The sequence below is a fragment of the Ctenopharyngodon idella genome, chromosome 21, assembly GCF_019924925.1.
Source record: "Ctenopharyngodon idella isolate HZGC_01 chromosome 21, HZGC01, whole genome shotgun sequence".
NCBI classification, from domain to species: Eukaryota; Metazoa; Chordata; class Actinopteri; order Cypriniformes; family Xenocyprididae; genus Ctenopharyngodon; species Ctenopharyngodon idella.
The window spans coordinates 20,894,960-20,919,087 of record NC_067240.1 but is presented as its reverse complement, the minus strand read 5'-3'; the positions used below and the strand labels follow the sequence as shown (position 1 = coordinate 20,919,087).

The following is a 24,128-nucleotide window of genomic DNA, read 5'->3' as shown; positions in this document are numbered from 1 at the left end:
TGCGCAAAAACAAAACAAAAATAACGACTTCATTCAACAATATCTTCTCTTCTGTGTCATTCTCCTACATAAATAATAAAGTCATTATTTTTGTTTTATTTTTGTGCACAAAAAGTATTCTCATCGCTTCATAAAATTAAGGTTGAACCACTGCAGTCATGTGGACTACTTTAGCAATGTCTTTAGAAGCTTTCTGGAACTTGAAAGTGGTGGTTAAAATTCTATATGGAGGAGTCAGATACCTCTCAGATTTCATCAAAAATATCTTAATTTGTGTTCTGAAGATGAACAAAGGTCTTACGGGTTTGTAATGACATGAGGGTGAGTAATTAATGACAGAATTTTTAATTTTGGGTGAACTAACCCTTTAAGACTTGAGATTTAACAGGAATTATTTTGATACTTTGAAATATATTTTTTAATATATACATTTTGAATAAAATCTAAAGGTGGTTATAATGTCAGACAGTCAATCCATACGGCTTCATTAGTTGACAAGTCTGTATTTTTACTTTCACTATGGTGATGTGCTGAGCATAAGGGAGGAATCTTTGCTGTCTGATTCTTTCATCTCCTCAAAGTTCCTCACTACATCCTCAAGGAAATTCACCACAGTCTTCAGATCCTCACCGCTGTCCAACACGTTCTCTCCTAGCAGTCCCTTCAGCCTGGTCAGTGTCTCGTTGAGCACCATCAACCCATCTTCAGGCGCAGCATAATCCCCCGCCTCCTCCCCTGCAGGACCGTCAACCCCAGCAACCAAAGCCACGCCTTTATCGCCAAGGTAACGAACCAGGAAGCCCTGTAGTACTGGCCTGGATTGGTCACTCAGTGATGACCTCAGTGCTGGAAGGTCATCAGGCAGGCACATGGACAGGAGGTGCAGGAGAGCACGGCAGAGCTGTGAGCGTAAACTAGCACAGTATCGATACTCAAGGAAGTCCTCTGTATCTTCACTGTGTTCAAGGGCCTGAGCCAAAGCTTGCCACACCTCGGCAAACTGGTGAACATCACCGTAGCAATCTCGTGTTGAGGGAACAGAAAGTGCAGCAGCAGATTTGATGCGTACTTTGAAGTTCTTGCAGGAAGTCACGACATAGGACAGGGCAGAGTAAGCTTCCTTAGACCAGACAGCAGAACCTGCAAGTAAAGTGGTGTGTGTTAAGGTGCGTTCACACCATGCCAGAAGTACCGTAATTCTTGTAATTGCGAGTTGTACAAGGATGTGAGCACTTGTAAACTCAGACGTGTACCATGTGACCGCTAAAGATTCATTATGGCGTTGATAGTGTTGCTATAGAAACATGCAATTTTGAGTCTGAGGAGGTGAAGAGCCAACACTTTCTCACCCCAAACTCGTCACATATTGATGCTTGGTCGGGACTCCTCAGCATTATTTTTTTTTAAACACAGGGTTCTTCTTTAGCATCATTTTTCATTGTGCAGGGTACTCTATTGCTTTCAGTTGTTTGCCTTATGCATCAGATCAAGACATTTAATTATTTACATTTTTAAAAATAGAAATGATTTCATAAATGTTTATACTTTCATATTTTGGAGCACCTAACCCCACTCCTACCTTAAACCTACCCATTTCTCAACAATATAAAACACATAACAGGCAAAAAAGTACAGTCACAGGTATTTATTGCAAAAACTGACCCAAAAAAACCAAACAAACAGTAAAAGTATTACAAATAACTTCTCGGTTACTGTTGTAACCTCAGTTCCCTGAGGGAGGGAAAAAGATGTGGTGTCGATGACTAACACTAGGGGGTCACACTTGGGAGCCCCAAACACCTCTGATACTTTCTCAAAAGGTCAATGAAAATTGGCAAGTGGAATTTGCATGCCACTCCTCCCACGTACGGGTATAAAAGGAGGTGGCTTGCTCCACTCATTCAGGTTTGTGCCGAGAAGACCATTTCAGCGGACAGCTCAGCGTTGTGGCAGTAGGGGCACCACGTCTCATTCCCTCTATCAGGGAACGGAGTTACAACAGTAACCGAGATATGGTGTCGATGACTGACACTAGGGATTTCCCAAGGAAAATGCCACGACAGCTGAACCGTGTCATGAGGTCTCGGCAAGCTACTGCATGCTGGGTAATAAGTAAACTCACAACGTCGTAACCTACCCAACGCCCCACGTAAGCTGCGTGGTACGAAGGACTATTGGCAGGAAATGGTCTCCGTAGTGCTCTTTCTCCTACTTAGGAGGAAGAGCACTATGGAGACCATTTCCTGCCAGTATTGAGAATCAAACCCGCAACTTTGGGGTTACCAGTCTGACTCTCTAAGCATTAGGCCACAATTGCCCCTCTGTACCGTGGAGGATACATCATATGGGATTACAGGGAATCACAACATATGGAGCACTAAGCTCGAAGTACACAGGCTGACCTATAGACCATAGGCCTTTATCCACAGATCCAGTATAATAAAAGGAACATTGAATCATCTTGGAGAGAGTTTCATAGCGTTGACTGTTGTAACTGAATGTGACACGCAGTTTGAATGCTGAATGGAGAATGACAGACAGCCGCAGCAGAGGGAAGCATTTACGTGAACTTGAATTTATGGACTTAAATATCCATCTGTACCTCACATTAAACTATGCAATGGTTTCAGAAGACTTGGAATGTAGTGCACGAAAACTTTATGGTGCTTTATAATGTTTTTGTGCTTTTTGTGGGGCTTAACAATAACCCAGAATAGTTTACACACAATATCGGATTTGGATCGGTCTCGTCTGGCAGTATCGTAGCCGATACAGAATTTATATAGTATCGGATCGGCACATGCCTTGCAAACACGTCAAAATGTGCTTCTGTGTTAACATCTTGAAAGGGAGCCTGTGAAGTCCCAATTCAAAACTCACAGGTCTAGGACTGGTCGTAGCCCACCGCCTTTCTTTGGTACGATGAAGTAAGTGCTGCAAAACCCCTCCTTCATCTCAGCTGGAGGGACAGGCTCTACTACATCCTTCACCAAAGGGTTTGCAATCTCAGCACACAGGACAGAGGTGTCTTTGCCCACCACCAAGGCAAAGAGGATACTGCTGACCCTGGGCGGGTGCCTAGCGAACTGAATCGCATAGCTGAGTTTGACTGTTCTGAAGAGCCAGTGTGACGGGTTGGGGAGCATTAACCACGCTTCCAAGCTCCGTGCGAGTGACACGGGTAAAACATTCTTGACGTACCTGCGGCGGGTGGAGCGTTGGCCACCACTTCAGGAAGTATCACGTCCCAACCCTGTGGTCATGCCTGTGGGTTACCTACCTTGCTCCATATACCCCGACTGGAATCAACCTGTGACGGGTGAGGATTTGTGTGTTGAACTGAACATGAGTTGGCGTACTAGCGTCTAAAATGTTCAGACTGCGAACTATGTGACCCAGAGAAAAGGGAAGCTGCTCCTTTCCCCTTTTGGTACAGTTACATCTCAGATGGCAAAATCAAAAGAAACAAAGGATCCTCCTCCCGGCTCTCCATCAGGGGGAGGAGCGGTCTAGACACTGCCTCGGGTTCTCTGTGCTCGCCTGACAAATGGGCGGCGTCACTCTCCTGTGGAAAGCTTGATACTGTGGCCGGGCTATGGGCTCAGACAACAATGGATCTGGCGTGGCTGCTGCAGGTGGACACCTATGGCGATGAGCAGACGGAGCGTAAGATGTATGTCTGCTTAACTGCCAAGAACTGCTGGGCAAAGTCTTCAACAGCAAGGTTGAGTCAGAGATGTCGTTCATGGACAACCATGATGGATATTGCCTGGCTGAGAGGTCGCGCCTCAACCATCATCGCTTGTAGACCCAGCTCAGAACTACCCTCATGCAGATCTTTTAATGCCTTGGCCTGCAGGCTGGCTATGGCATGCAGGGTGGAGGCAGCCTGCCCAGCAGCACTGCAAGCCTTTGCCATTAGAGACGTAGTAAACTTAAATGCCCCGGACAGGAGTCTGGGACAATTCCGTCAGGTAGCCTCGTCTTGCGGGCATAAATGCACCACAATTGCACACTTCACCTGTGGAATCTACGCGTACCCCCTGGCTGCCGCACTGTCAAGGGTAGTGAAGGTGGAAGAGCTTGTGAAGTGGGACCGGGCAGTAAAAATTCCCTCCATGACTTTGTCAGCTCTTCATTCACTTCCGGGAAGAAAGGCACTGGAGCCGGGCGCTATACCAACCATCCAGCTGCGACCGCTCAGGACAGGGCGGAAGATTACACTCCAGCCTTTTGACTAAACTGAACTGCCACACCTGAGGGTGGGAGCCCAGCAGACATGCTCCCATCATTGTCCTCATGTTGCCCTCAGAGATTGCCGCCGCAACCTTGTGCATAACAGAAGGACAAAGACAGAGCGCTACTGAAGTGACTCTCCCTAGCCAGAAAACAGCGTTGCGACTGCACCGTTGCCATGGCCATGTTCTCGCAATAAGAACATGAACAATCCACGAATGCTGGCTCCGCATGGGCCTGACCCTAACACGAAAGGCAGAGATTGTGGTCGCCCGAGGACAAGAAATATTGACTGCACCCAGAAACACACAGGTGGGAAAGGCAAGCTTTAAAAAGACACTCTCTGTCTTTGTTTGCTCTTTTAGGGGAATCTGTTCCTTTATTGCTGAAGCACCCAGGGGAGCTTTCTGCACTTATCTGTGCTTTAGAGAGGGGAGAGAGATGGCTGCAATGCGCCATGTATACCAGTTTGAATAGAAGATTCCCTTGTGAAGAGGTGAATGGAAAGAGTGACTGCATACCAGGGCTCTGAACCGGTTCAAGGAATGAAAACGAAAACCGGAAACGTCTTTGGTCACGAGACACACGAGAGCCAATGCCATTTCACAATCAAAGCTTCTTCGGGCAGCTATTTTTGAATGTGTGCACAGGCATCTACAGCAGATGGACACGGTGATTGCTTTTGGGTCTGTTCTTCACACGAATCAACCGGTCGGCCTCGGAACACTTGGAATATTTGTACTTTTTGAATAAATTGTGTCTGTAGTTGTATCTGCAATAAATGTAATAAATTTATGCTGGCTGATTAAAATGTAAAAATCACACTTCAACATAATGGCAAAATTATAACCCAATATATAATTTCATCATGACGATAAAATTCCCATGTCCATCATGTCTGTATGATGCCAAAGGTTTCTCATTGAAAGCAATGGAGTACCCTGCTAAGCTCACCCTGCATTGAAAAATGATGCTAAAGGGGTACACTGTGTGTTAAAAAGTGACGCAGAGGAGTCCTGACCAAGCATGGGAATGAGTTAGGAGTGAGAATATGTTGCAACAGCTCTGAGTAGAACGTCACGGGTTGTCATCTCGTAATTATGGTAATTATGACATAGCATGAACAATGCAGTAGCTCAATGTTATGTGGTTACTTATTTGGCTAAATGAACCCACCCCTCAAGTCTCTATGATATTCTGATCTCTAAATGGTGAATAACAAATAAAGCCCATAATATACTTAAGTTTTGACACAAACACTTAGTGTACAAGTACAGTTGAACGCCTAACCTTTAAAAGTTTACTTAATTCGAAAGGGCACGCTATAAAGTTTCATCTCAGTTTTTTCCAGTTTCTGCGTTATTTCTCTCCAGAAATTATGAAAGATATAATTTTTTTTTTGCACTCCTTTAAACTAGAGTTGTGCGTAACCTCCTCACACAAGTGCTCAATGTGGGCTTCTATTGTTATTGCTGTCTCCATTAGTTTGTTTTTGTTGATCTGTCTCTCCATTTATTTTTGTACAATGAAACAACAGCCCAGGCCAGAGTTGCCACCTTGTGAACCAACTAATTAGTGCAAAAAAAATTCAAGGAGCATGCGTGAGCTAAGCAGAACAGAGTATGCGCAGTTAGAAAATTGGTGAACAATACGCAGGTACTATGCTTTGGAAAAAAACTTACACCACGCACAGTTTATGCATACTAGAGCTGCAGGATTCTGGATAAATTGAGAATCATGATTTTTTGTTTAAAATAGAGATCACAATTCTCCCACGATTCTGAATAGACATAAAAGTTAATTGCCGCAGTCTATTTAAAAATATCTAATTAATTTGAATGAATTATTTTAAAAAAATGGTTTGAATGAATGATTCAATGACTCATTCATAAAGACTTCACTTGCTTCATTACTGGATAAATCAGTGTTTTTGAACAAATCTCTTGAATGAAAGATTCAATGACAAATACACTACTGGTGTAACTATGTAATTGATACAATCTTTATTCGAAGCTTCAAGTTACTTTCAAAAAGTTATTTGCTCTATTTTAATTGCTACTATAGACATCAGTGCTTGAATCCGAACTATAAACTTTTATCCCAGTACTTCTGTGATCATTTGAATTATTGTATCACATAATACTGTGGTTGAAAAGACTGTCACAATCATACCTATACATGACAACTGTGCTCTCTGGATCAGAGGCAGTCCAAACAAGGATTTTAATGTTCTGCTATGATTGTACTTGTCAAAGGTTTAACAGACATAGCTGAATCGCTGTCATTTATGAATATGATCAGATGGGTGTTTGAAACGATTAATTGTGCAGCTCTAATGCACACCCTTGCGTACACGCAAAAACCAAAAATATACTTTGGGCTTAAGAGTGGCTACAATAAAAAATGAGCTGTATTTTTTCAAAGTTAGTTTAAAACACATGCACTGAGTTCTTAGAAATGCTTAGAAGAACTTTTATACCATTTTCAAAAAAAGTTTTAACTCAATGAACTAATTCAATGTCATGTGAGGTAACCAAATAAAAAGCAATACCACAATTTCCTTGTTATTAACATGGTAAACATGTGAGTGTGCATATCTTCATCATTATTTTCAATAAAACATATTTATGTATATTTTTTAAGGCAAAAGCTCCTTTTAACAGATATTATGAATTATTAATTTCACAATAGGGAGTTGTAACAAAAAACCTTTTTAACTAGGTGGACAAAAGTTTTTCAAATATTAATAAGCAGTGAACGAGTTAACTTAATGCTTTCCTCTCATGAATATAATTCGTTTAAATGTTTTTTTTTTTTTTTTTTTTTTTTCATTATATCAGGACACTTATATCACCCTGACATTTTTTTTTATTTTAAATTATGCATCCTGAAATTTCACAACACCTCTCCTCAACATGCCAAATGACTTATATGTGAATACATTCTGTGGAGATATCATTCATCTCCACAGCACAAATATGACACATGAGTTATACAGAAGTTTTATATTCAGGATTAGAGATTTGCCAAAAGCCCTAACCCAAGAATAAGCAATAATAATAGTGATTTCTGCCTTAGCAAACACCACTAATCATGCAAAAAGTGTTTTTTGTGTTTACTCACCTAGAGGCAGGCTGCGATTTCTAAAGGTATTGCCCAGTGCATAGCAGGCGTTCCAGCGCACTTTCATGGTAGCATCTCCTCTGACTGTATCGATCAGTGCCCTCATGGCCTCCTGCAGAGGCTGCTCAAACACAGGCTTTCCCAAGTGCACCGGCTGCAGGAAGTGAAGCAGATTTCCGAGGGCACGGACAGCATTGCTCTTTACCTGCAACACAGGAAACCCTTATCTTCTTGGAGTTATTCTACTTACAGCATTACTCTATGGTACATTATGAAAAGATGGCTTTTGATTCTGCCCTTAATGAGGATGCAGCAATATTCAAAATGTTACTGATAAGCTAATATCTAAATGTTATGGCTGATAACACCATAGATGGATAATTGAGTATTAGAATAGAAATTAAGAACTGAAATGTTTTTGTTACACATTTCAAAGTAAAGGTTTTTCAAGTGATGAATTTAAACTCTTTTATGCATCTTTATGCATGAAAGCACAGATTTACATTTACAAAGCAACTCTTAAAGGGACAGCATTATTACAGAGCAAGCAGTCTTCAATAAATGGTGCTCTTTAATGGGTTAAATCAGGTTTTAACTAATCTTGAATAGACAGAAATGTCCAGTTAAATGTCAATAAAAATCAAACAACAAATATCCTGTATCAACTGATAAAATGACAAAAAAAAAAAAAAAAAAAAAAAAAAAAAAAAACACTGAAATGGAAAGCTAAAAGCTAGACATAATTTAATGTAGTTAAACTGTAGTAAACCTACTCTTCTGAAAGTTTTCTACACTAAAAGCAACAACAATAGCCAAGCTGTTTAAACTATATATAAATATGCATTACCATTGAAAAGTTTGGGTAAGATTTTTTTTTTTTGAAAGAAATTAATTATTTTATTCAGCAAGGACGCATTAAATTGATCAAAAGTGACAGTAAAGACATTTATAATGTCACAAAAGATTTATATTTCATATAAATGCTAATATTTTGAACTTTGTAAAAAAAAAAAAAAAAAAACATAAAAAGAAGGAGAAGAAGAAATGCTGAAATGCTGCTTGAGTGGCTGTATCTTTTTGACATTTTTAATTTGATAACATTCAAGATGCAGAATGTTGTAACATTTTTTCCCTTAAATGTGAGGGGTTTTGAGATATTATCTGCCCTAATAAAACATATTTTAACAAATGTCTCTCTCCCCAAAACCAGTATATATCAGGCATTCCTAGTCCCAAAATCTTAAATGTTTGTATCATTTAGCACAGTTGCAAACATTTACTCCACCTTGATACTTGTAGAAAGTTTAAAGGAACCGCTTTAGAAAACTTCTGAAGATGTTGTGAAAACATTAAGTACATGTAAAAGACTTTTGGCATCACTAATTAAAAAAAAAAAAAAAAAGAAAAAAAAAAAAAAAGTACCCACCCTGTCTTTATCTCCTGAAGCTTTAGTGGCAGATCTCAACATGTTCAGCAGCAGCATATCAGAGAACTCCTCCTGAAACTCCAGCCCCACTGACTGCCTGAGAACGACAGATGAGCAAATGAAAACCATCAGTCTGCAAGTTTTATGTAGCAAACACATAAACACAGATGTGGTTATTAGCCGCTCTCACATGTTGACAATGAGCGTGTCGGTGAGGTTGCCGAGAGACCAGGCAGCCTTTGCACGGACGTTTGGTGAGCGGTCATCCAGAGCGGTGAGGATGGCATTAGCCGTGTCTGCCACAAACATCACATCCTGTGGTCGTCAAAAAATATATAGTAAAGTTAGTCAAGTTAAATCAAACATCCTTTTGAGATGGGCACTATTTTTCTAGTTGGATGAAGGTGGATTTACTTACAGTTAAACTTTATTACATTAATGAATAAATAAATAAATAACTAAACATGAGAAGTGAAGCTCTTTCATTATATGAGAAGGCTGATCCTGTACCTCTCTCAGGCAGGGAAAGAGGATGTAGACACCTAGAGCTCTTACTGCTGCCGCCTTCACCAGAGAGTTCTCGCTGTACGTCAGTCCCAGCAGTATTGTGATACACAGCACTTGTGTCTTATCCTGTAGATATTGATATATACTAATATCACAAACACATTTTATAACTCAACTCTACATTCGATAAAATGACTTCCTGAGCACCTGGAAACTCAAAGAGGTCAAACACACTCACAGGCAGCTGGCTGAAAGCCTGTGGCAAGATGGAGGAGAGGGTGTCACACGCACTGGTCTGTAGGGTGGGATGCTGTTCGTTCTGTAAGGCACTTATCAGTGGACCACTCAAGACCTCTGACCAGAACTGAACCACCTGAAATGGAAAAAAGACCAGAATTACATTTAACATGATCACCTTTGAAATCAGTTGTTTTATACCACAACACATACGCTGTTTTTTTTTTTTTTTTTTTACCTGGCAGACGGGCAAACGTTTGGCACTTTGTGGAGTGCTGGCATCAGCTCTGTACTGCTGGATAATGCCTGTTCCCAGTTCTTCCAGAAGCTTGGGAAAGGAACAGAAATGTTAAAATAGATGAAGAAAGAAAAAGAAAAAACTAAATTAACAGTTCAAGAAAATATGAGAGGCCCTTGTCCATGCTAAAGTCAACGCTATGATGCTAGGATTTTGTGAGTGGTTGATAAAAAACACCTTTCACTGGCCCAAGTAAAAGAGAGCCCACCCACAGGTTTCTATGATATTCTGATTTCTAGACTGGGGTCAGTTCATTCCATCAATGCAAGTATATGGGTTTTTCCGCCCATGTTTGTGGACGATAACTATAAAATTTAATAATCATTCCAATACTATGAGAAAAGCTAATTCCACACCACAACTATAATACAACGACAGAGGAACGATATCATTGGAATCACTTTCAGAGCAGTGGATAAGCAATGTTATTGTTTGCTGATGTGGATGCTAATATAAGCTGCTATCACACATACAGTGTTTACTGGTAAATCAGCGGTAAATTACAGTTAAGTGATCATGTGTAAACAGGACCAAAATTACTGGTAAATCAGTTCTGGCAATTTACCATTATGAGAAGTTGTAACATTACCAGTAAATTACCGGTATGATGCTGTGTGTGAACAGAATGAAGAATACTGTTATGAACACGTGCGAAGTGCGAATGCGCTGACGTAATAAGTCTGCTTTGGGCCAATCATAAGGTTCTTATGGAGATGACATGATTACTCCACGCTTTTTTTTAGTAAGCTCCGCTGCTTTTTAATACTTTTTCTATGTAAATATGCGCTAGATGGACATCTTTGATTGTTGCACCGCATCTCACAGCTTTTTCAGCGTGTCACACTCGAGACCCTGCCTTCTTTTTCATTCATCGGCACTGCGGCTCTGCAGTTGGATAGAGTAGCGATTCTGGCTTAGTTAGTACCCTAGGTGAAATAAGACAGGTCACATCCCAACCCAATGGCTGTTATTATTTATATATTTATCAGCTGGAAAATAAAATGTTCTGAAAGTGATTCCCAAGATATCGTTGTATCTCTGTGTTGTTATTGTTATTAGTTGTGGTGTGGCCTCTGCTATTCTCATAGAATTAAAATGAGTATGAAAACTTTATAGTAATTGTATATTGTTAAGTTATAGTTATCATCCTCAGTGTCAATGGCTTTAAAGTCATACAATTTGAGGTTTCATTCATATAGAATGAATGGTTCAGGACAAGTTACTGGCCGAAATGTTTTCACTGAGACAAATGTCTGGTGTAAAAATTCAGTGTGATAAACATTTTAATTTGAAGTGTGCAGAGCAGACCGACACAAACATTTACATGCCATCAATGCGATGGATTTTTTGCGGAAATCTCTTTTCTATCGCGCTGCAAAAAAACCTGGCCAATCTAAGTCGAGCTTTTGGTCACATGCTCTGAGCCGCTGCTGTTACATTAAACTACAACATGGTGGTGCACAGAGCATTTTACTAAGCAGCGCTGAATACCAGACGAAGAATCCAAAACTGATACATAAGGGTGTCCGAAATAGAATTTAGTTGCACAATGCTGTCCTTGTGAAATGCTGTGAATATGCATTTTCATTTAGTCTGTTTGCCATTTTTATGCATTGGTCTGAAAAGACAAATTGCACGCAAAAACCGGCCCAAATTTTACATCAAACATTCCTGTTGGTGTGAACAGGCCTTTAAGGTTAGGAACTTGAACAAAATCCAAACATGAGCAATAATAATAGTGATGTTTGCCTTAGTAAGCACCACTTTTGAGACAGGAAATGACAAAGACAAAGATCTAGTACTTTAGCGCCATGAAGTTGCACAGATGGCTCTTGCTCTGCAAGACAGCGAGCACTGAGTTGCCCCAACTCCAATAGAGACGTCTGAGCCAATGAGAAGTAACCCTTAACCAGATGAGCCAAAACCTGAAATAAACCACAGCAAACAATTAAAGACAAACATGTCAAGAAGCACAAATGCTGTGGCTTTAAACATCTTCACAAACAGACCACTCACCTGCAGGGCTTCAAGTCGAACAGGTGAAGGTTCCAGTGATGCTCCGCTAGACCCCCCGGCATCACTATCAGAGTACGGTTCCTCACGAGGCTGCGTGACCAGACTCATGCACAGCTGCAACAGCCAGCATGGCCCCTCCGGTCCCCCCTCAACATCTCCAGGAGACGAGGCATCTTCGTCTCTCCGAGCAGGTTGTCTCCAGTTGTGAGAGAGCTCCTGCGGGGTCCTGATGCCGGGGGTGTTGAGGGCAGATGTGGATCCGGGCTGCTGGAGGAGGAGCTGGATCTCTGGGAGGGGGGCTTGTGTTGAGACTAATGCACCGAAGAGGGTGAGACAGGACACGCGGACATTCACATCTAACATGGGAAGAAGAGACGAGATTGTGAATTGGCTGGATTTTTAGCAATTATCAGGGAAAGCACTGAACATCTGGACAGATTTAAAGAGATAGTTCACCTTAAAATGTTGTCATAATTTACTCACCCTCATGTCGTCAACCCAAAAGACTTCGAAACAAATTCTTCTTCTTTTTTTTTTTCTTTTTTTAAATATTTTCCAGGTAACCAAAACACACATACATAGAGCAAATAACATATGGTAATCACTGAAGCTTGTGTGTGCATCAAGTGCCTTCTATGTTTATATGTGAATAAAGGCCTAAATTAAGCGACTGTATCTTTTCACAAGACTTGGATTAAACCACTTGATTCATGTGGATTCATTTTACGACAACTTTATGACCTTTTTGGATCTTCTCAGTTTTGCTTACCTGGACTTTCAATGGAGGCACAGAAACCTTTCAGGTTTCATTAAAAATTTGGGTGAACTAAGTCTTTAATAGTACAACTGGAATACCTTGTAACAGTACCTCTGTGGCGTATATATGGACGGATCTGTTTCCACAATGGGCTCAGTAGGCCTGGTCTTAGACGGTTATAGGGCACGTTGGACACCAGGTGTGCAAGGCACTGGAAGACAAAACACACACCGTGTTCAACTCTTTGGGGGGAAAATCTCTTGCAAATACCTTAGAAAAACAGCAAATACTGACCAAACCACCTTATATTCCTCCAATGGAATATTTTTTGTATTTGGAACATGCTCATAGTTATGATATAGTTGTGATGTTTTAGCAGAGTAACCACAGATGTAGTTGATCTGTGCCAAATGACTTTAGGAGCAATTGGTAATTGCATAATGGCTAAACTAAGTTCTGAGAAAAGGTCAAGCACTTTATATGGTTTTGTATGCGAGTTATTGTTATTTTCGTATTATTTATATAGTATTATAGTATTTATTAATATTTTGATTTATTTATTTTCAGCTTTCATTTTAGTTTAATTTTTAGCAATTTTGTTATGTGCTTTGTAAGCTTTTTTTTTTATTTTTATTTTTTTATATTTCTATATAGCTTTAATTTATTTTTAGCTTTAGTAATTTTAGTACTTCAACTTAAACTTAACTTAAATATGAAATATGATACAACTAACGAAATTAGTTTTTCATTTAATAATGTTATTTTATTTATTTCAGCTTTATTTTAATCACTAAAAAATAATTTAAGCCCTTTAAAGTCTACTGTATCATTTGATGAGCAAATTTTGAAGGCCTCTGAATTTTCAACAATCAAACTTTGCTGAAAAACCTATTATACACAACCTTCTGTCATCTGATGGTAGATTATACTTTTTTAGCAAGTAAAAGAACTTTTAGTATCATTTTAAAACTGTTCATCTTCAGGTTGTGTCTTTTTCCTGTGAAATCTTTTCTGATTGTTATAAAGTAAATGTAAAAGCCACTTTTATATTGTTAATAATGTTTCAAGATGAACATTCACTGGACTGACACAACATAGGTTTACTTGAGGATATCCATACATAATTTTTCAGAAAAATCATGTTAAAATGTGAGTTTCAAATATGATACAATCAGGCTTTTGAGGAAAGTTTATTTGTACATCTCTCAATCGTTTGCCCTGCATTATATGTATTGCCCCCACAATAAAAACTTTGATCATAAAACTAAGCATTTAAATATAATCTTACTAATCTTACTATTATTGGGAGATATAGAATGACAACTGATATTTATATGCGTATTATATAAGTAATCTGCTATACTGTTGTAAAGACAAGCTAGCAGAATTTCATCTTTCTTTTTGGCTGAATAAATACCAACAACTGCAGCAAATGGCATATTTCTGTTCATTTTGGGCCTCTGAATAATAAGAGGTATTTTTTTCCTCCTCGAGTATGAGCTCCATATTTTCCTATATCATACTATAAGAGCCTTACAAAAATAGATTTAAGATTTTTTAAAAATATTTTATCTGAAGTTTCAATAAACTGTTACATTTCCAAACTGCTATTTCGTAAGTCAGTCTGTACATGGTTAATTGTTTTAGTTGTAGCTAATAATAACAACACTGGCATGAGTGTGTTTTCTATTACCTTTAAGACCTGTGTGAGGGTCTGGCAGGAGGACTCCGCTACGAGCGCTAGCAGCAAGCTGCGGTGCAGCTCTCTGACACTGGCAGCTAAAGTGGCCGAGAAAGGAGTGAATGCTTGGCGGGGCGCACTGGTGTCTTCAGCGGTTGAGAGGAACTGTCGAGAACCTTCTAGAAGAGCAGACAGAACCTGCAGAGAGCCTGCTCGCACCTAGGAGTGCAAATGGAGTATGTCAAAAGCCACATATGCTACATTTATCTGATGTCAGAAACTAAATGGGCAACAGTGGACTTGTGTTTTACCTTTGGGGAGGGGTCCTTCAGGGCTATGGTCAGGAGGGTAAGAGGAGGAGGGCCTCCAATCCCAGGAGCATCTGGAACAAAGGAAGACCAGTAGCCATAGAGGATTCTTTTCTCAACACACTTGACCACAGCCAGGAAGCACTGAAGCGCACTCTGCCGCACACGTGCTTGATACAACCTAGACGAGAGAGTGACCAATACAAATATAAATTTATATCCATGTCAAAAACGTGCCATCATGTCTCAAATTCATTTATAATAACAATAATTAATGATAAGGATATTGATTACAATTACTGTGAATTATTAAACATTAGTTAAAAAAATATGGATTGTGATTTATTGTTGTTAAATGGCCCATTTTAATTAATAATAATAAAATGGTAATTTATTGTACAATATACAATTGCATAATAATAATAAAAAATATTCATAATGCATAGGTCTTTATTGTTGTAATTACTATTTAGTTACACAATTACTATTACAGTTGTGTCAGAGCAAAAATACAGATTCCGTTAATGGACAATTAATGAAGGCAAAAAAGTGAATATAATAATGATAATTAATAGTAATAATGATGTAATATGATAATTAATGTGAATTATTAATTAATATCTAACAATAATTAAAAACATGTTCATTGTTATTTAATTATTGCCTATTTTAAATAATAATAATTATACAATAAACATACAAATTAAACAAGTAAAATCAGCATATCTGTTATTGGACACTTAATCACATACACATTCAGTATCAGTGTTTTTAAAAAACATTCAATCTCTACATAACACGTAAAAAAAAAAAATACATGCATATTTATACATTTGTGTTTCTTTTTCTAGGCCATTTACCACCTGTCAATGTTTTATTTGACCTAATAATGTCAGAAAAATTTCCTGGCATTAGTGGTCTGAGAGTCATACCTGAGTTTAGATTGCATTCCTCCCTCAGGGTCGGAGAATTCAGAGTCAGAGCTTCCTTTCTTCCAGGAAGGGTAGAGCTGTGGAGTCACTCCTGTAACGGACTGTGAGCCAAATGACCAACCACTCTGATCTACTCCACCTCCCGCAGTTTTAAGAGGCCCAGAGACATCGTCACCCTCTCCTTCCTCTGCATCCCTCTTTCCCTCGGCTCCAGATTTCTTTCCTTTCCCGCGAGACTTACGCTTCTTGTTCTGTTGGGACTAAAGTAGAATTATAGTTTTTTTGTCCTCTGGGAGATCATACAGTTACAGTCTTGATTTTACAATAACCTTCACACTAGAGATATTAAAGCAATATAGCTTATGGCTATAAAGCTATATATCATTTCCTCCAGCTGAGACACTTCAGATTTAAATAGCTCAAAATATGATTGAAATCACTTTGAAAAGGAAAATACAGTTAAGAGCAATGTGCTGCATAAGTCTGTCATATAGGCTACATAACGTTATGAGAACATTACTGTAAAAGAATGTTGTGAATTCTTTGTGCGCCCGTGTTTTAGCACGTTGTTACGAGATCCACATCCACAATGGAGTTACACCTTCATGATTAGCAGTCAAGTTCGCTTGTGCATTCACAGCCTTTTGTGCTATTGTAAGTTGCAATATTATGTTTATTTTGTGTATATGCTTTGGTTAAGTTAATTAACGCGGTAGATAAGCACTTCAGTTTACCGGTAATCACCTTTAGCTTCAGCGCATGCAGCTGAAACAGCAATGCACAACATTAATAACTATGATTGGGACTGTCATATACATAACACTATAATGAGAACACACTATTGTAATAAAGCGCTGTGAATTCTTTGGGTTTAGTGTAGTGTGGAAAAAGCGCATCCACAACAGGAGTTACAAATTCTGACTAGCATGTAACTTAGTAACTACACTTGTGCATTTGCGTCATTTTGTGCAGATATAAGTTGTAATATTATGTTCATGTTGCATTAATATCCGATTAAAGGATTAGTTCACCCAAAAATGAAATTTCTGTCATTAAGTACTCATCCTCATGTCATTCCAAACCCGTAAGACCTCATCTTCGGAACACAAATTAAGAAATTTTTGATAAAATCCAAGAGTTTTTTTTTTTTTATCCCCAATAGAAAGCAATGTAATTACCGTCATTCAAGGTCCAGAAAAGTACTAAAAACATTGTTAAAATAGTCAACGTGACTACAGTGGTTCAACCTTAATAATATGAAGCGACGAGAATACTTTTTGTGCCAAAAACAAAACAAAAATAAAGACTATATTCAACAATTTCTTCTCTATCTTGTCAGTCTCGTGCACAGTTGACACAGTTCTGCGCTTCCGTGTTTACGTCCAAACGCCGGCTATTCGGCTATTCCATTTTATCTATCCATGGCACATGCATTTTGATTCTTTATACGTGTTGTCCAATGACTCGTTTGCATTATTTAGGCATTATTTTATTTCTTTGTAAGGCAATACATTTTGATAGAAAGTTGGCCATAGGAGTGTAAAATTTAAAAAGTTAGGAAATCTTACACTGGTTCACTATAGGCTACTGTACTGTATATGTTTGATTTATGTTGAAGTGCTTGGGACATGGCTTCTAATGGTGAGCCTTTTGTTTTTGTAATCAGGCTCTCAAAAAACTTATAATCAACCTTTGGATTTAGATTTAGAGGCCAACATTTTCATATCGGTGAATCCCTTCTTTATACTTGTATTTCTGACACATGTGCATGAATGTTCTTGCCACTTACCCCGGCATTTTTCTTCTGCACAGTTGAGTCTTGTGAAGGTTCAGGTTTTGCAGTGGAAATAGTCTCGTACTGAGGGAGAGGAGCTGGGTATAACACCTGTGGCATTTCCACACTTATTCCTGGCAGCCCGTAGAACATGAATCTCTGCCAAGGACACAATGAGACAATTAACAGTTATAATACAATTAGCTTCCCTGCAATTATCAATTCAGCTCCCTTTTTGAACTGTATTACCAATCTGTAAATCTACACATTAAAGGGTTAGTTCACCCAAAAATGAAAATAATGTCATTTATTACTCACCCTCATGTCGTTCCACACCCGTAAGGCCTTCATTCATCTTCGGAACACAAATTAAGATATTTTTGATTAAATCCGATGGCTCAGTGAGGCCTTGTTTTTTTTGGTGCACAAAAAGTATTCTCGTTGTTTCATAATATTAAGGTTGAACCACTGTAGTCACATGAACTGTTTTAGTCACATTTTCTGGGTTTTTAAAAGTGTTAATTATCTTGCTGTCAATGGAGGCCTCACTGAACCATCGGATTTTATCAAAAATATCTTAATTTGTGTTCCGAAGATGAACGAAGGCCTTACGGGTGTTAAACGACATGAGGGTGAGTAATAAATGACATTATTTTCATTTTTGGGTGAACTAACCCTTTAAAACATGAACAGAATACTAAGCATACTTTGAGCACAGCCAATAAGGTGCCCAGATCCTGGTTTGGAATGGCTTTCCATTTTCCACCATTGAGAAAATACTGCATACCCTTCAGAGCGCTCTGCAATAACTGAAACAGAAGAAATGGAAACGTTTTTATAGTACACAAACAAGACTACAGCAACCAAAATTAGTTTGAGTGAAAGTGCGGTCACATTTACTGTTGCTCTGCGAAATTTGGAAACACAAAATCCTGTAAATTCAATAGGAACCCATGTGATCGAAAGTTTTGCGTGAGGGCGAAAAATTTTCCCACGAAGATTTTACACACATTCAAGTTGGTCACATGAATTTACCTGATTGACCAGCAGAAAGCTATATGGTTTGACTTCAGTGCGAGTTTTGCTTTACACATTGTTCCACTATTGACAACAGAAATAGGATTTTGCCTAAATTTGGCTAATGTGACCGCAACTTGAGTTCTAGCAGCATCAGAAAACATGCAGTACTGACTGTACAGAAGACAATGTCCTCCACATCAGGCGTTTTGGGGGACTGCAGTGTCCGTAGGAGGATTCCATAGCATATACCTTTATATGGCTCCTCTAAATATGGCTGACCAGGAACACTAGTACACAAACAAATACTTTCAGAATTATTTTTCCCCCCAGCTGATGAACAATGAAAACACTGACAGGCAATAAGAATTTGCTCCGACTTTAAAGAGCTCAAGCATTTAAAGTGGCAGATGACAGAACTGCAGAGTGTGCTTATAGCAAACAGAACGTGATTGTCAGTTGGTGTGGACGCTAATACAGTTATCGTTCTTGGAGGTAACAGACCTTAACTCTGCTGAAGAGTCTCTCTGCTTTTAGAAATTGTATTAATAGTCAATATTAATAGATTGTTGAAAAAAATGAAACAAATGGATGCATGATATATTGGTATCATATGAGTTATCAGCTGATATTTGGATTTTTTTTATTTATTTTTGATTTATTGATATCGGCTAATATTTAAAATGTTAGGTCACCCCAAAATGAAAATTATGTCATTAACTACTCACCCTCATGTCGTTCCAAACTCGTAAGACTTTCGTTCATCTTCAGAACACAAATGAAGACCTTTTGATGAAATCTGAGAGATGTCAGTTCCGAGAACGGTTAAGCAGCACGTTTGATCTTCCGGAAGAGATTTGTTCTTGTGCGTTATTCAGGTTAGGTTGAGCTTTTGCTTGTATTCACTGATCAATGTTTACATGTGAGTAAAAGCCTAAATTAAATCTGTTCATCATAAAAAGCGATCGAGTCTCTTCAGAAAATTTGGACTAAACCACTCAATTCATATGGATTACTTTTACAATCTCTTTATGAACTTTGGAAAGCATCAAAGTGTTCGTTGCAAAGGCAGTCAATGGAGGAACAGACATCTCTTAGATTTCAGCAAAAAGATCTTCATTTGTGTTCTGAAGATGAACGAAAGTCTTAAGAGTTTGGAACGACATGAGGGTGAGCAATTAATGACAGAATTTTCATTTTGGGGTGAACTAACCCTTTAATATTTAATTGTGAATGCTCATTTAATCTGTTTTTACATTAAGATTGCCATCGTCTAACACTCAAAGTTAATCTGTAAAAACTAAATATAAATATTAAATAATTTAAACTGTATAATTTAAACTAAATGTTAAATGTGATCTTATGAATAGCAAATCTAAAAAAATTACCATCATAAATATTTATTTGTAAAAATAAATATTATAATTTTTAATATTTTATGTTTATTTATTCAAAGAAAATACAGTCCCATTTGTCCCAAATGTACTAACATAAATTACTTTTTGATACAATGCACTTATTGTGTACATATGTTTTTACAACAAGCTATTTAATAACTGCAAGTAATTACAACTATAATTAATTTCTGTCATTACATCTATGATTACACCGTTAACCCTTCCTTTACACCTTAATCCGAATAGAGTATTTATTTACATTTTCTTACAAATGAAAGGTTAAAGACAGTGCATATATTGTGATAGTGTATTTAGGAACAAATACTAATATGAAACAAAAAAATGGCAATAGGAACACAATACTAATGTAACTTAAGGCCAGAACAAACTACACAAATAAAATCTAAACAGATTTTAAAAGCACTAGGCATCATACACTTGTCGACTTCATAAATGGTTAAAGAGAAAAACTGGGGATCATACACTTGCCGACTGAGGATCACACACACACTACCAGACTTTCAAGTTTACCATTCAGAAGTTTGGATTTTTTTTTTATGTTTTTGTAAAAAGTCTCTTATGTTCACCAAAGTAAAATAGTGATGTTCTTAAATCAGATGAAAATATCAAACACGTTTAATCTCCTCCGCCTGGAGGGAATCATAGTCTGAAACTAAAAAAATTAAGTTTGTGTGATACACTACACAATTTTCAGTTAAATCTGTCAACTCCAACTGCCTAAAATCTGCAGACTGGCTCTGACTTTCGGCAACTTGCGTCGACTCATTCAGACTGTAAATCGGGGCAAAAAAGTTGTGTGGTGTATTCCAGCCTTTAGTTAAACTTCTACTACATTTTAAATGGACATTAAACAGCAGCCAGTTATGAAGGCTTGATTCATGACATGATTTCATTCCCAAGACACTTGACATGCCTCACCTGAGACACAGATTAGCTATGCAATGCACAGCAGAACGGCGCAACTCTATGTCAGGCTGACCGGGGTCACCATAGCTCACCAGAATACCACTCAATCCAAGGAGCTCTGGAAGATGCTGGAGAGGATTCCAAAATTAAGACAATTAGATTATAAACATCATTAAAAAATAAGTGAGAGTTGCCAGTTTTGTCACTCCTACCCGCTGACATTTGGATCCATTGCCATAGACCAGTGACGAGAGGGCAAGCAACACTTCCGGGTGAGTCCATGAGCTGCATGTGCGCAGAGCACGTGAACAGTACGACACCAAAACATCAAGCGTATGCTCATCCACTATTATCTGTAAGTAGTAACACAGGATATTTTTCAGAAGATTATGCCTCCTAATAGGAAGCCATACATGGCCTAGTGTAAGTACCTGTAGCTGGTTTAGAAGTTGATGAATCAATTGGCACAGTTTGATGATGAGATGCTCTTGGCTGAGAGGAACCAGATGGCTTGCTTGCATAAGCATCTCACACACAACCTATGAAAGATGACAGGTGGTCATTTAAAAAGCCATACTGGACAACCACTACCAGTGAATTATGCCCTCTCACAGACTAATTGAGATTACTGGAAATTGTAGGAATTACCAAATTTTTTGTACATGTTTATTTTTATTATTATAATACATTTTCAGTTATTTGATGCATGGAAATATGTATATGTACATGTTCAAATATACATGTACCGGTCAAAAGTTTTGAATAATTACGATTTTTTAATGTTTTTGAAAGAAGTCTGTTATGCTTACCAAGGCTGCATTTATTTTTGTTAAAAACACAGTAAAACAGTAATATTGTGAAAAATGACTACAATTTAAAATAACAGTTTTGTATTTTAATATATATAAAAATGTAATTTATTCATGTGATGTCAAAGATGAATTTTCAGCATCATTACTCCAGTCTTCAGTTCTGGAGTAATCTAATATGCTGAGTTGCTGCTCAAGAAACATTCATTATTATCAATGTTGAAAACAGTTGTGCTGCTTAATGTTTTATGATACCCCAAACTTAATGGTAGTGTAAATAATTGTTTTTTTTTTTTTTTTAAAGAAATGAATATTTTTTTATTCAGATAGGATGCATTAAATTGATCAAAAGCGGCAGTAAATACATTTATAATGTTATTAAGCAGCCAAAAACTGTTTTGAGCACTGTTAATAATAACCATTATTAATTAATAACTGAGCATCAAATCAGCATATTAAAATGATTCTAAAAGTTCATTCACGTGACACTGAAGACTGGAGTAATGATGCCGAAAATTCAGCTTTGACATCACAGCTATCAAAAGTTTTTGCGTCGTTTGTTGTATAAAAATACATTTTGGAATAATAATTTACAAAGGTTCTGTCTCAAAAGCTGTATACCTAGGCAGCATATCTGCGATGCCCAGACATGTTGTCTAGGTAGGTGACTTGCAATGTTTTGGGAGACTAATAGCTTGTCTGAGCTTGACAGCATTAAGAAAAACAGCATAAATCTGATCATACCTCTGGATGAATGCTGTCATGGTTGCTGCTGCTGTAGTTTTCTGAGATGAGCTGGTCGAACAGTAAATTAAGTTCAGTTTTCAGAGTCGCGCTGTCAGACGGTCTCAGAGATCTGAGTTTATTTGAGCAGCGACTGATCTGATCCTGTGCCTGCGCGGATCCGTCGAGCTCATGCTGTGCCTTTGATAGAGGGACAAACCTTGATGTATCGAGCGAGGCGGACTGAAATCCTTGTATTTTGCGATTAGAAGAAAAACTTAAATCCGAATCATAAGACGTTACCTTACCGGCCATCTTTATGGGGTCACAATAGCGGCTTTACTATGGTAACCATGAACCACATCCGCGGTCAACCGGAAGTTATCGTTTTTAAATTAAAAGTCTTTTTAAATTCATTCCAAACTGTTCCTATTAACTTTCCATACCATCTATGCTGGTTAGCTATAGCTACCTAATATTATCTCTCAGGTAATTTACCAGTCAGTCATACATACTAAATTTATTTTGTATGCTCTACATCGTGTGGCAAAAAGGTAGCATATAGTATGTATGTATATAAATGTTACAATATAAACTGCATACAACTCGTTTGCAAAGCAGGTCAGAGGCAGATTCATCTGAACACAGTGACAGTAACATGTAGTTTATTTAGTTTTTTTTTTTTTTATTTTGCTTTGTCTTGTTATTTGGCATCTCAAATTTTTGTCCAATTAAGTGCAAGAACAGTGTCCATAAGGAAAACTCTTTTCTCCATATTGGAACTATTTTTAATAATACATTACAAACCATTAAAGACAGGCCTATGAGCTACGAGGTTGTTAACCATCAGCCATCATTATTTCAACTTATTTTAAAACAATTGTGTGTAATTGAAGTGGAACTCCTGGTGAAAACAACATTACCTGTGATTCTACAGAGAAATCTCCACCAATCTGGGAATGGCGCCAAAAAAAAGAAAGAAGAAAAAGAACACTTTAGCCCTACCCCCTCCCATGAAGAAGAAAAAAAAACAATATTGTCATTCACAATGCTTAATGGGATTGTAGTTCTTTCCCTCATTAAAGCCTTTAAGTACAGAATCTTGTACCTTTGTATTTTGTCAGATTTTCAAATACTTTTTTAATTCAAATCAAAGTTTGTAATGTTGTGATTGACCTCATAATTGGTTGAGTGGGTTCAAGGCTTATAACTCCAAAACAAACTTTTTAAAAAGCCTTTGGGAAAAATGAAAGCAAAAAGCAACTTAAAAGACAGACCTTTTCAATATATCCTGCTCCAACTTGCTGCTTGTCAAAACCTGACATTATAATAGTAATATACAGTTATATGGTAGTGCCAAAATGGGTTCCCTCAGGAATTTTCTATGGGTTTTTAGAATGGCAGCATTCGATTTATGAGTGTGACAGCGTGTCATTTATGTTGTAGAACTCTTCACGTCTCTCCTCAGATTGGCTACATCGGTACATTTGAAGTGACAAACAAGGAGGTGTACATGTACATGTCTGGCCATGTACACAGCGCATTATCTTCAATAGGCAGAGCTACAGAAGACTTCACTCATCACTGTATAAAATATTTAGAGTGGGACTGCCACTCACCCAGGAGAGCTTTTGTGTCATGACAAAGGGATTGTGAGGGGGACCACTGACATGTTTAAATATATACTTTCATAAGAGGGGCATAAAAAAGGCATAAAAGCAGCAAAGCCTTTAGTAAATGTGTGTCCTCGAAATTCGAGAGGTACTGTATCCCATTAATGGCCCCTTGTTTCCAGACAGGTCTGCTCATTAGTAATTGAACTCAACCTGAATACTCACTACCTCAGCAAAAATGCATGCAGCAAGTGCCCTTGTCTGCTGAGATAATGAAGTTTGTTAAATTCTTGAGCTGCACTTCATCGGACAATTGATCATGTTACATTATGATGCAAAAAAAAAAG

At 38.0% G+C, this 24,128-nt stretch overlaps 1 protein-coding gene across 2 annotated transcripts; it reads right to left on the bottom strand.

Annotated features, from left to right (window-relative positions):
• Positions 1-284: 284 nt before the first annotated feature.
• heatr6 (HEAT repeat containing 6) lies at positions 285-22,513 on the bottom strand. 2 transcript variants are annotated; one of them, XM_051876594.1, is made up of 20 exons: positions 22,190-22,513; positions 21,068-21,175; positions 20,849-20,989; positions 20,649-20,764; positions 18,488-18,602; positions 18,003-18,104; positions 17,311-17,454; positions 15,522-15,781; positions 14,593-14,770; positions 14,294-14,500; positions 12,712-12,811; positions 11,844-12,199; positions 11,630-11,752; positions 9,768-9,857; positions 9,531-9,665; positions 9,296-9,418; positions 8,976-9,100; positions 8,786-8,882; positions 7,360-7,564; positions 285-1,140 (listed from the first exon to the last, which is right to left on the bottom strand). In XM_051876594.1, the coding sequence occupies exons 1-20, from the start codon at positions 22,481-22,483 to the stop codon at positions 518-520; spliced, it is 3,642 nt and encodes a 1,213-aa protein (XP_051732554.1). In that variant the 5' UTR covers positions 22,484-22,513; the 3' UTR covers positions 285-517. The 2 variants fall into 2 exon arrangements, with proteins under 2 accessions (XP_051732554.1, XP_051732556.1); XM_051876596.1 differs by having other exon boundaries at positions 15,522-15,772.
• Between the last annotated feature and the right edge of the window lie 1,615 nt (positions 22,514-24,128).

Excerpts from the sequence above, each read along its gene's own strand:
- heatr6 (XM_051876594.1), bottom strand. The coding sequence starts at position 22,483 with ATGGCCGGTAAGGTAACGTCTTATGATTCGGATTTAAGTTTTTCTTCT. Across the intron at positions 11,753-11,843 it reads TTCGACTTGAAGCCCTGCAG|GTTTTGGCTCATCTGGTTAA; the intron begins GTGAGTGGTCTG and ends GGTTTATTTCAG. Across the intron at positions 9,419-9,530 it reads AGGCTTTCAGCCAGCTGCCT|GATAAGACACAAGTGCTGTG; the intron begins GTGAGTGTGTTT and ends CAATATCTACAG.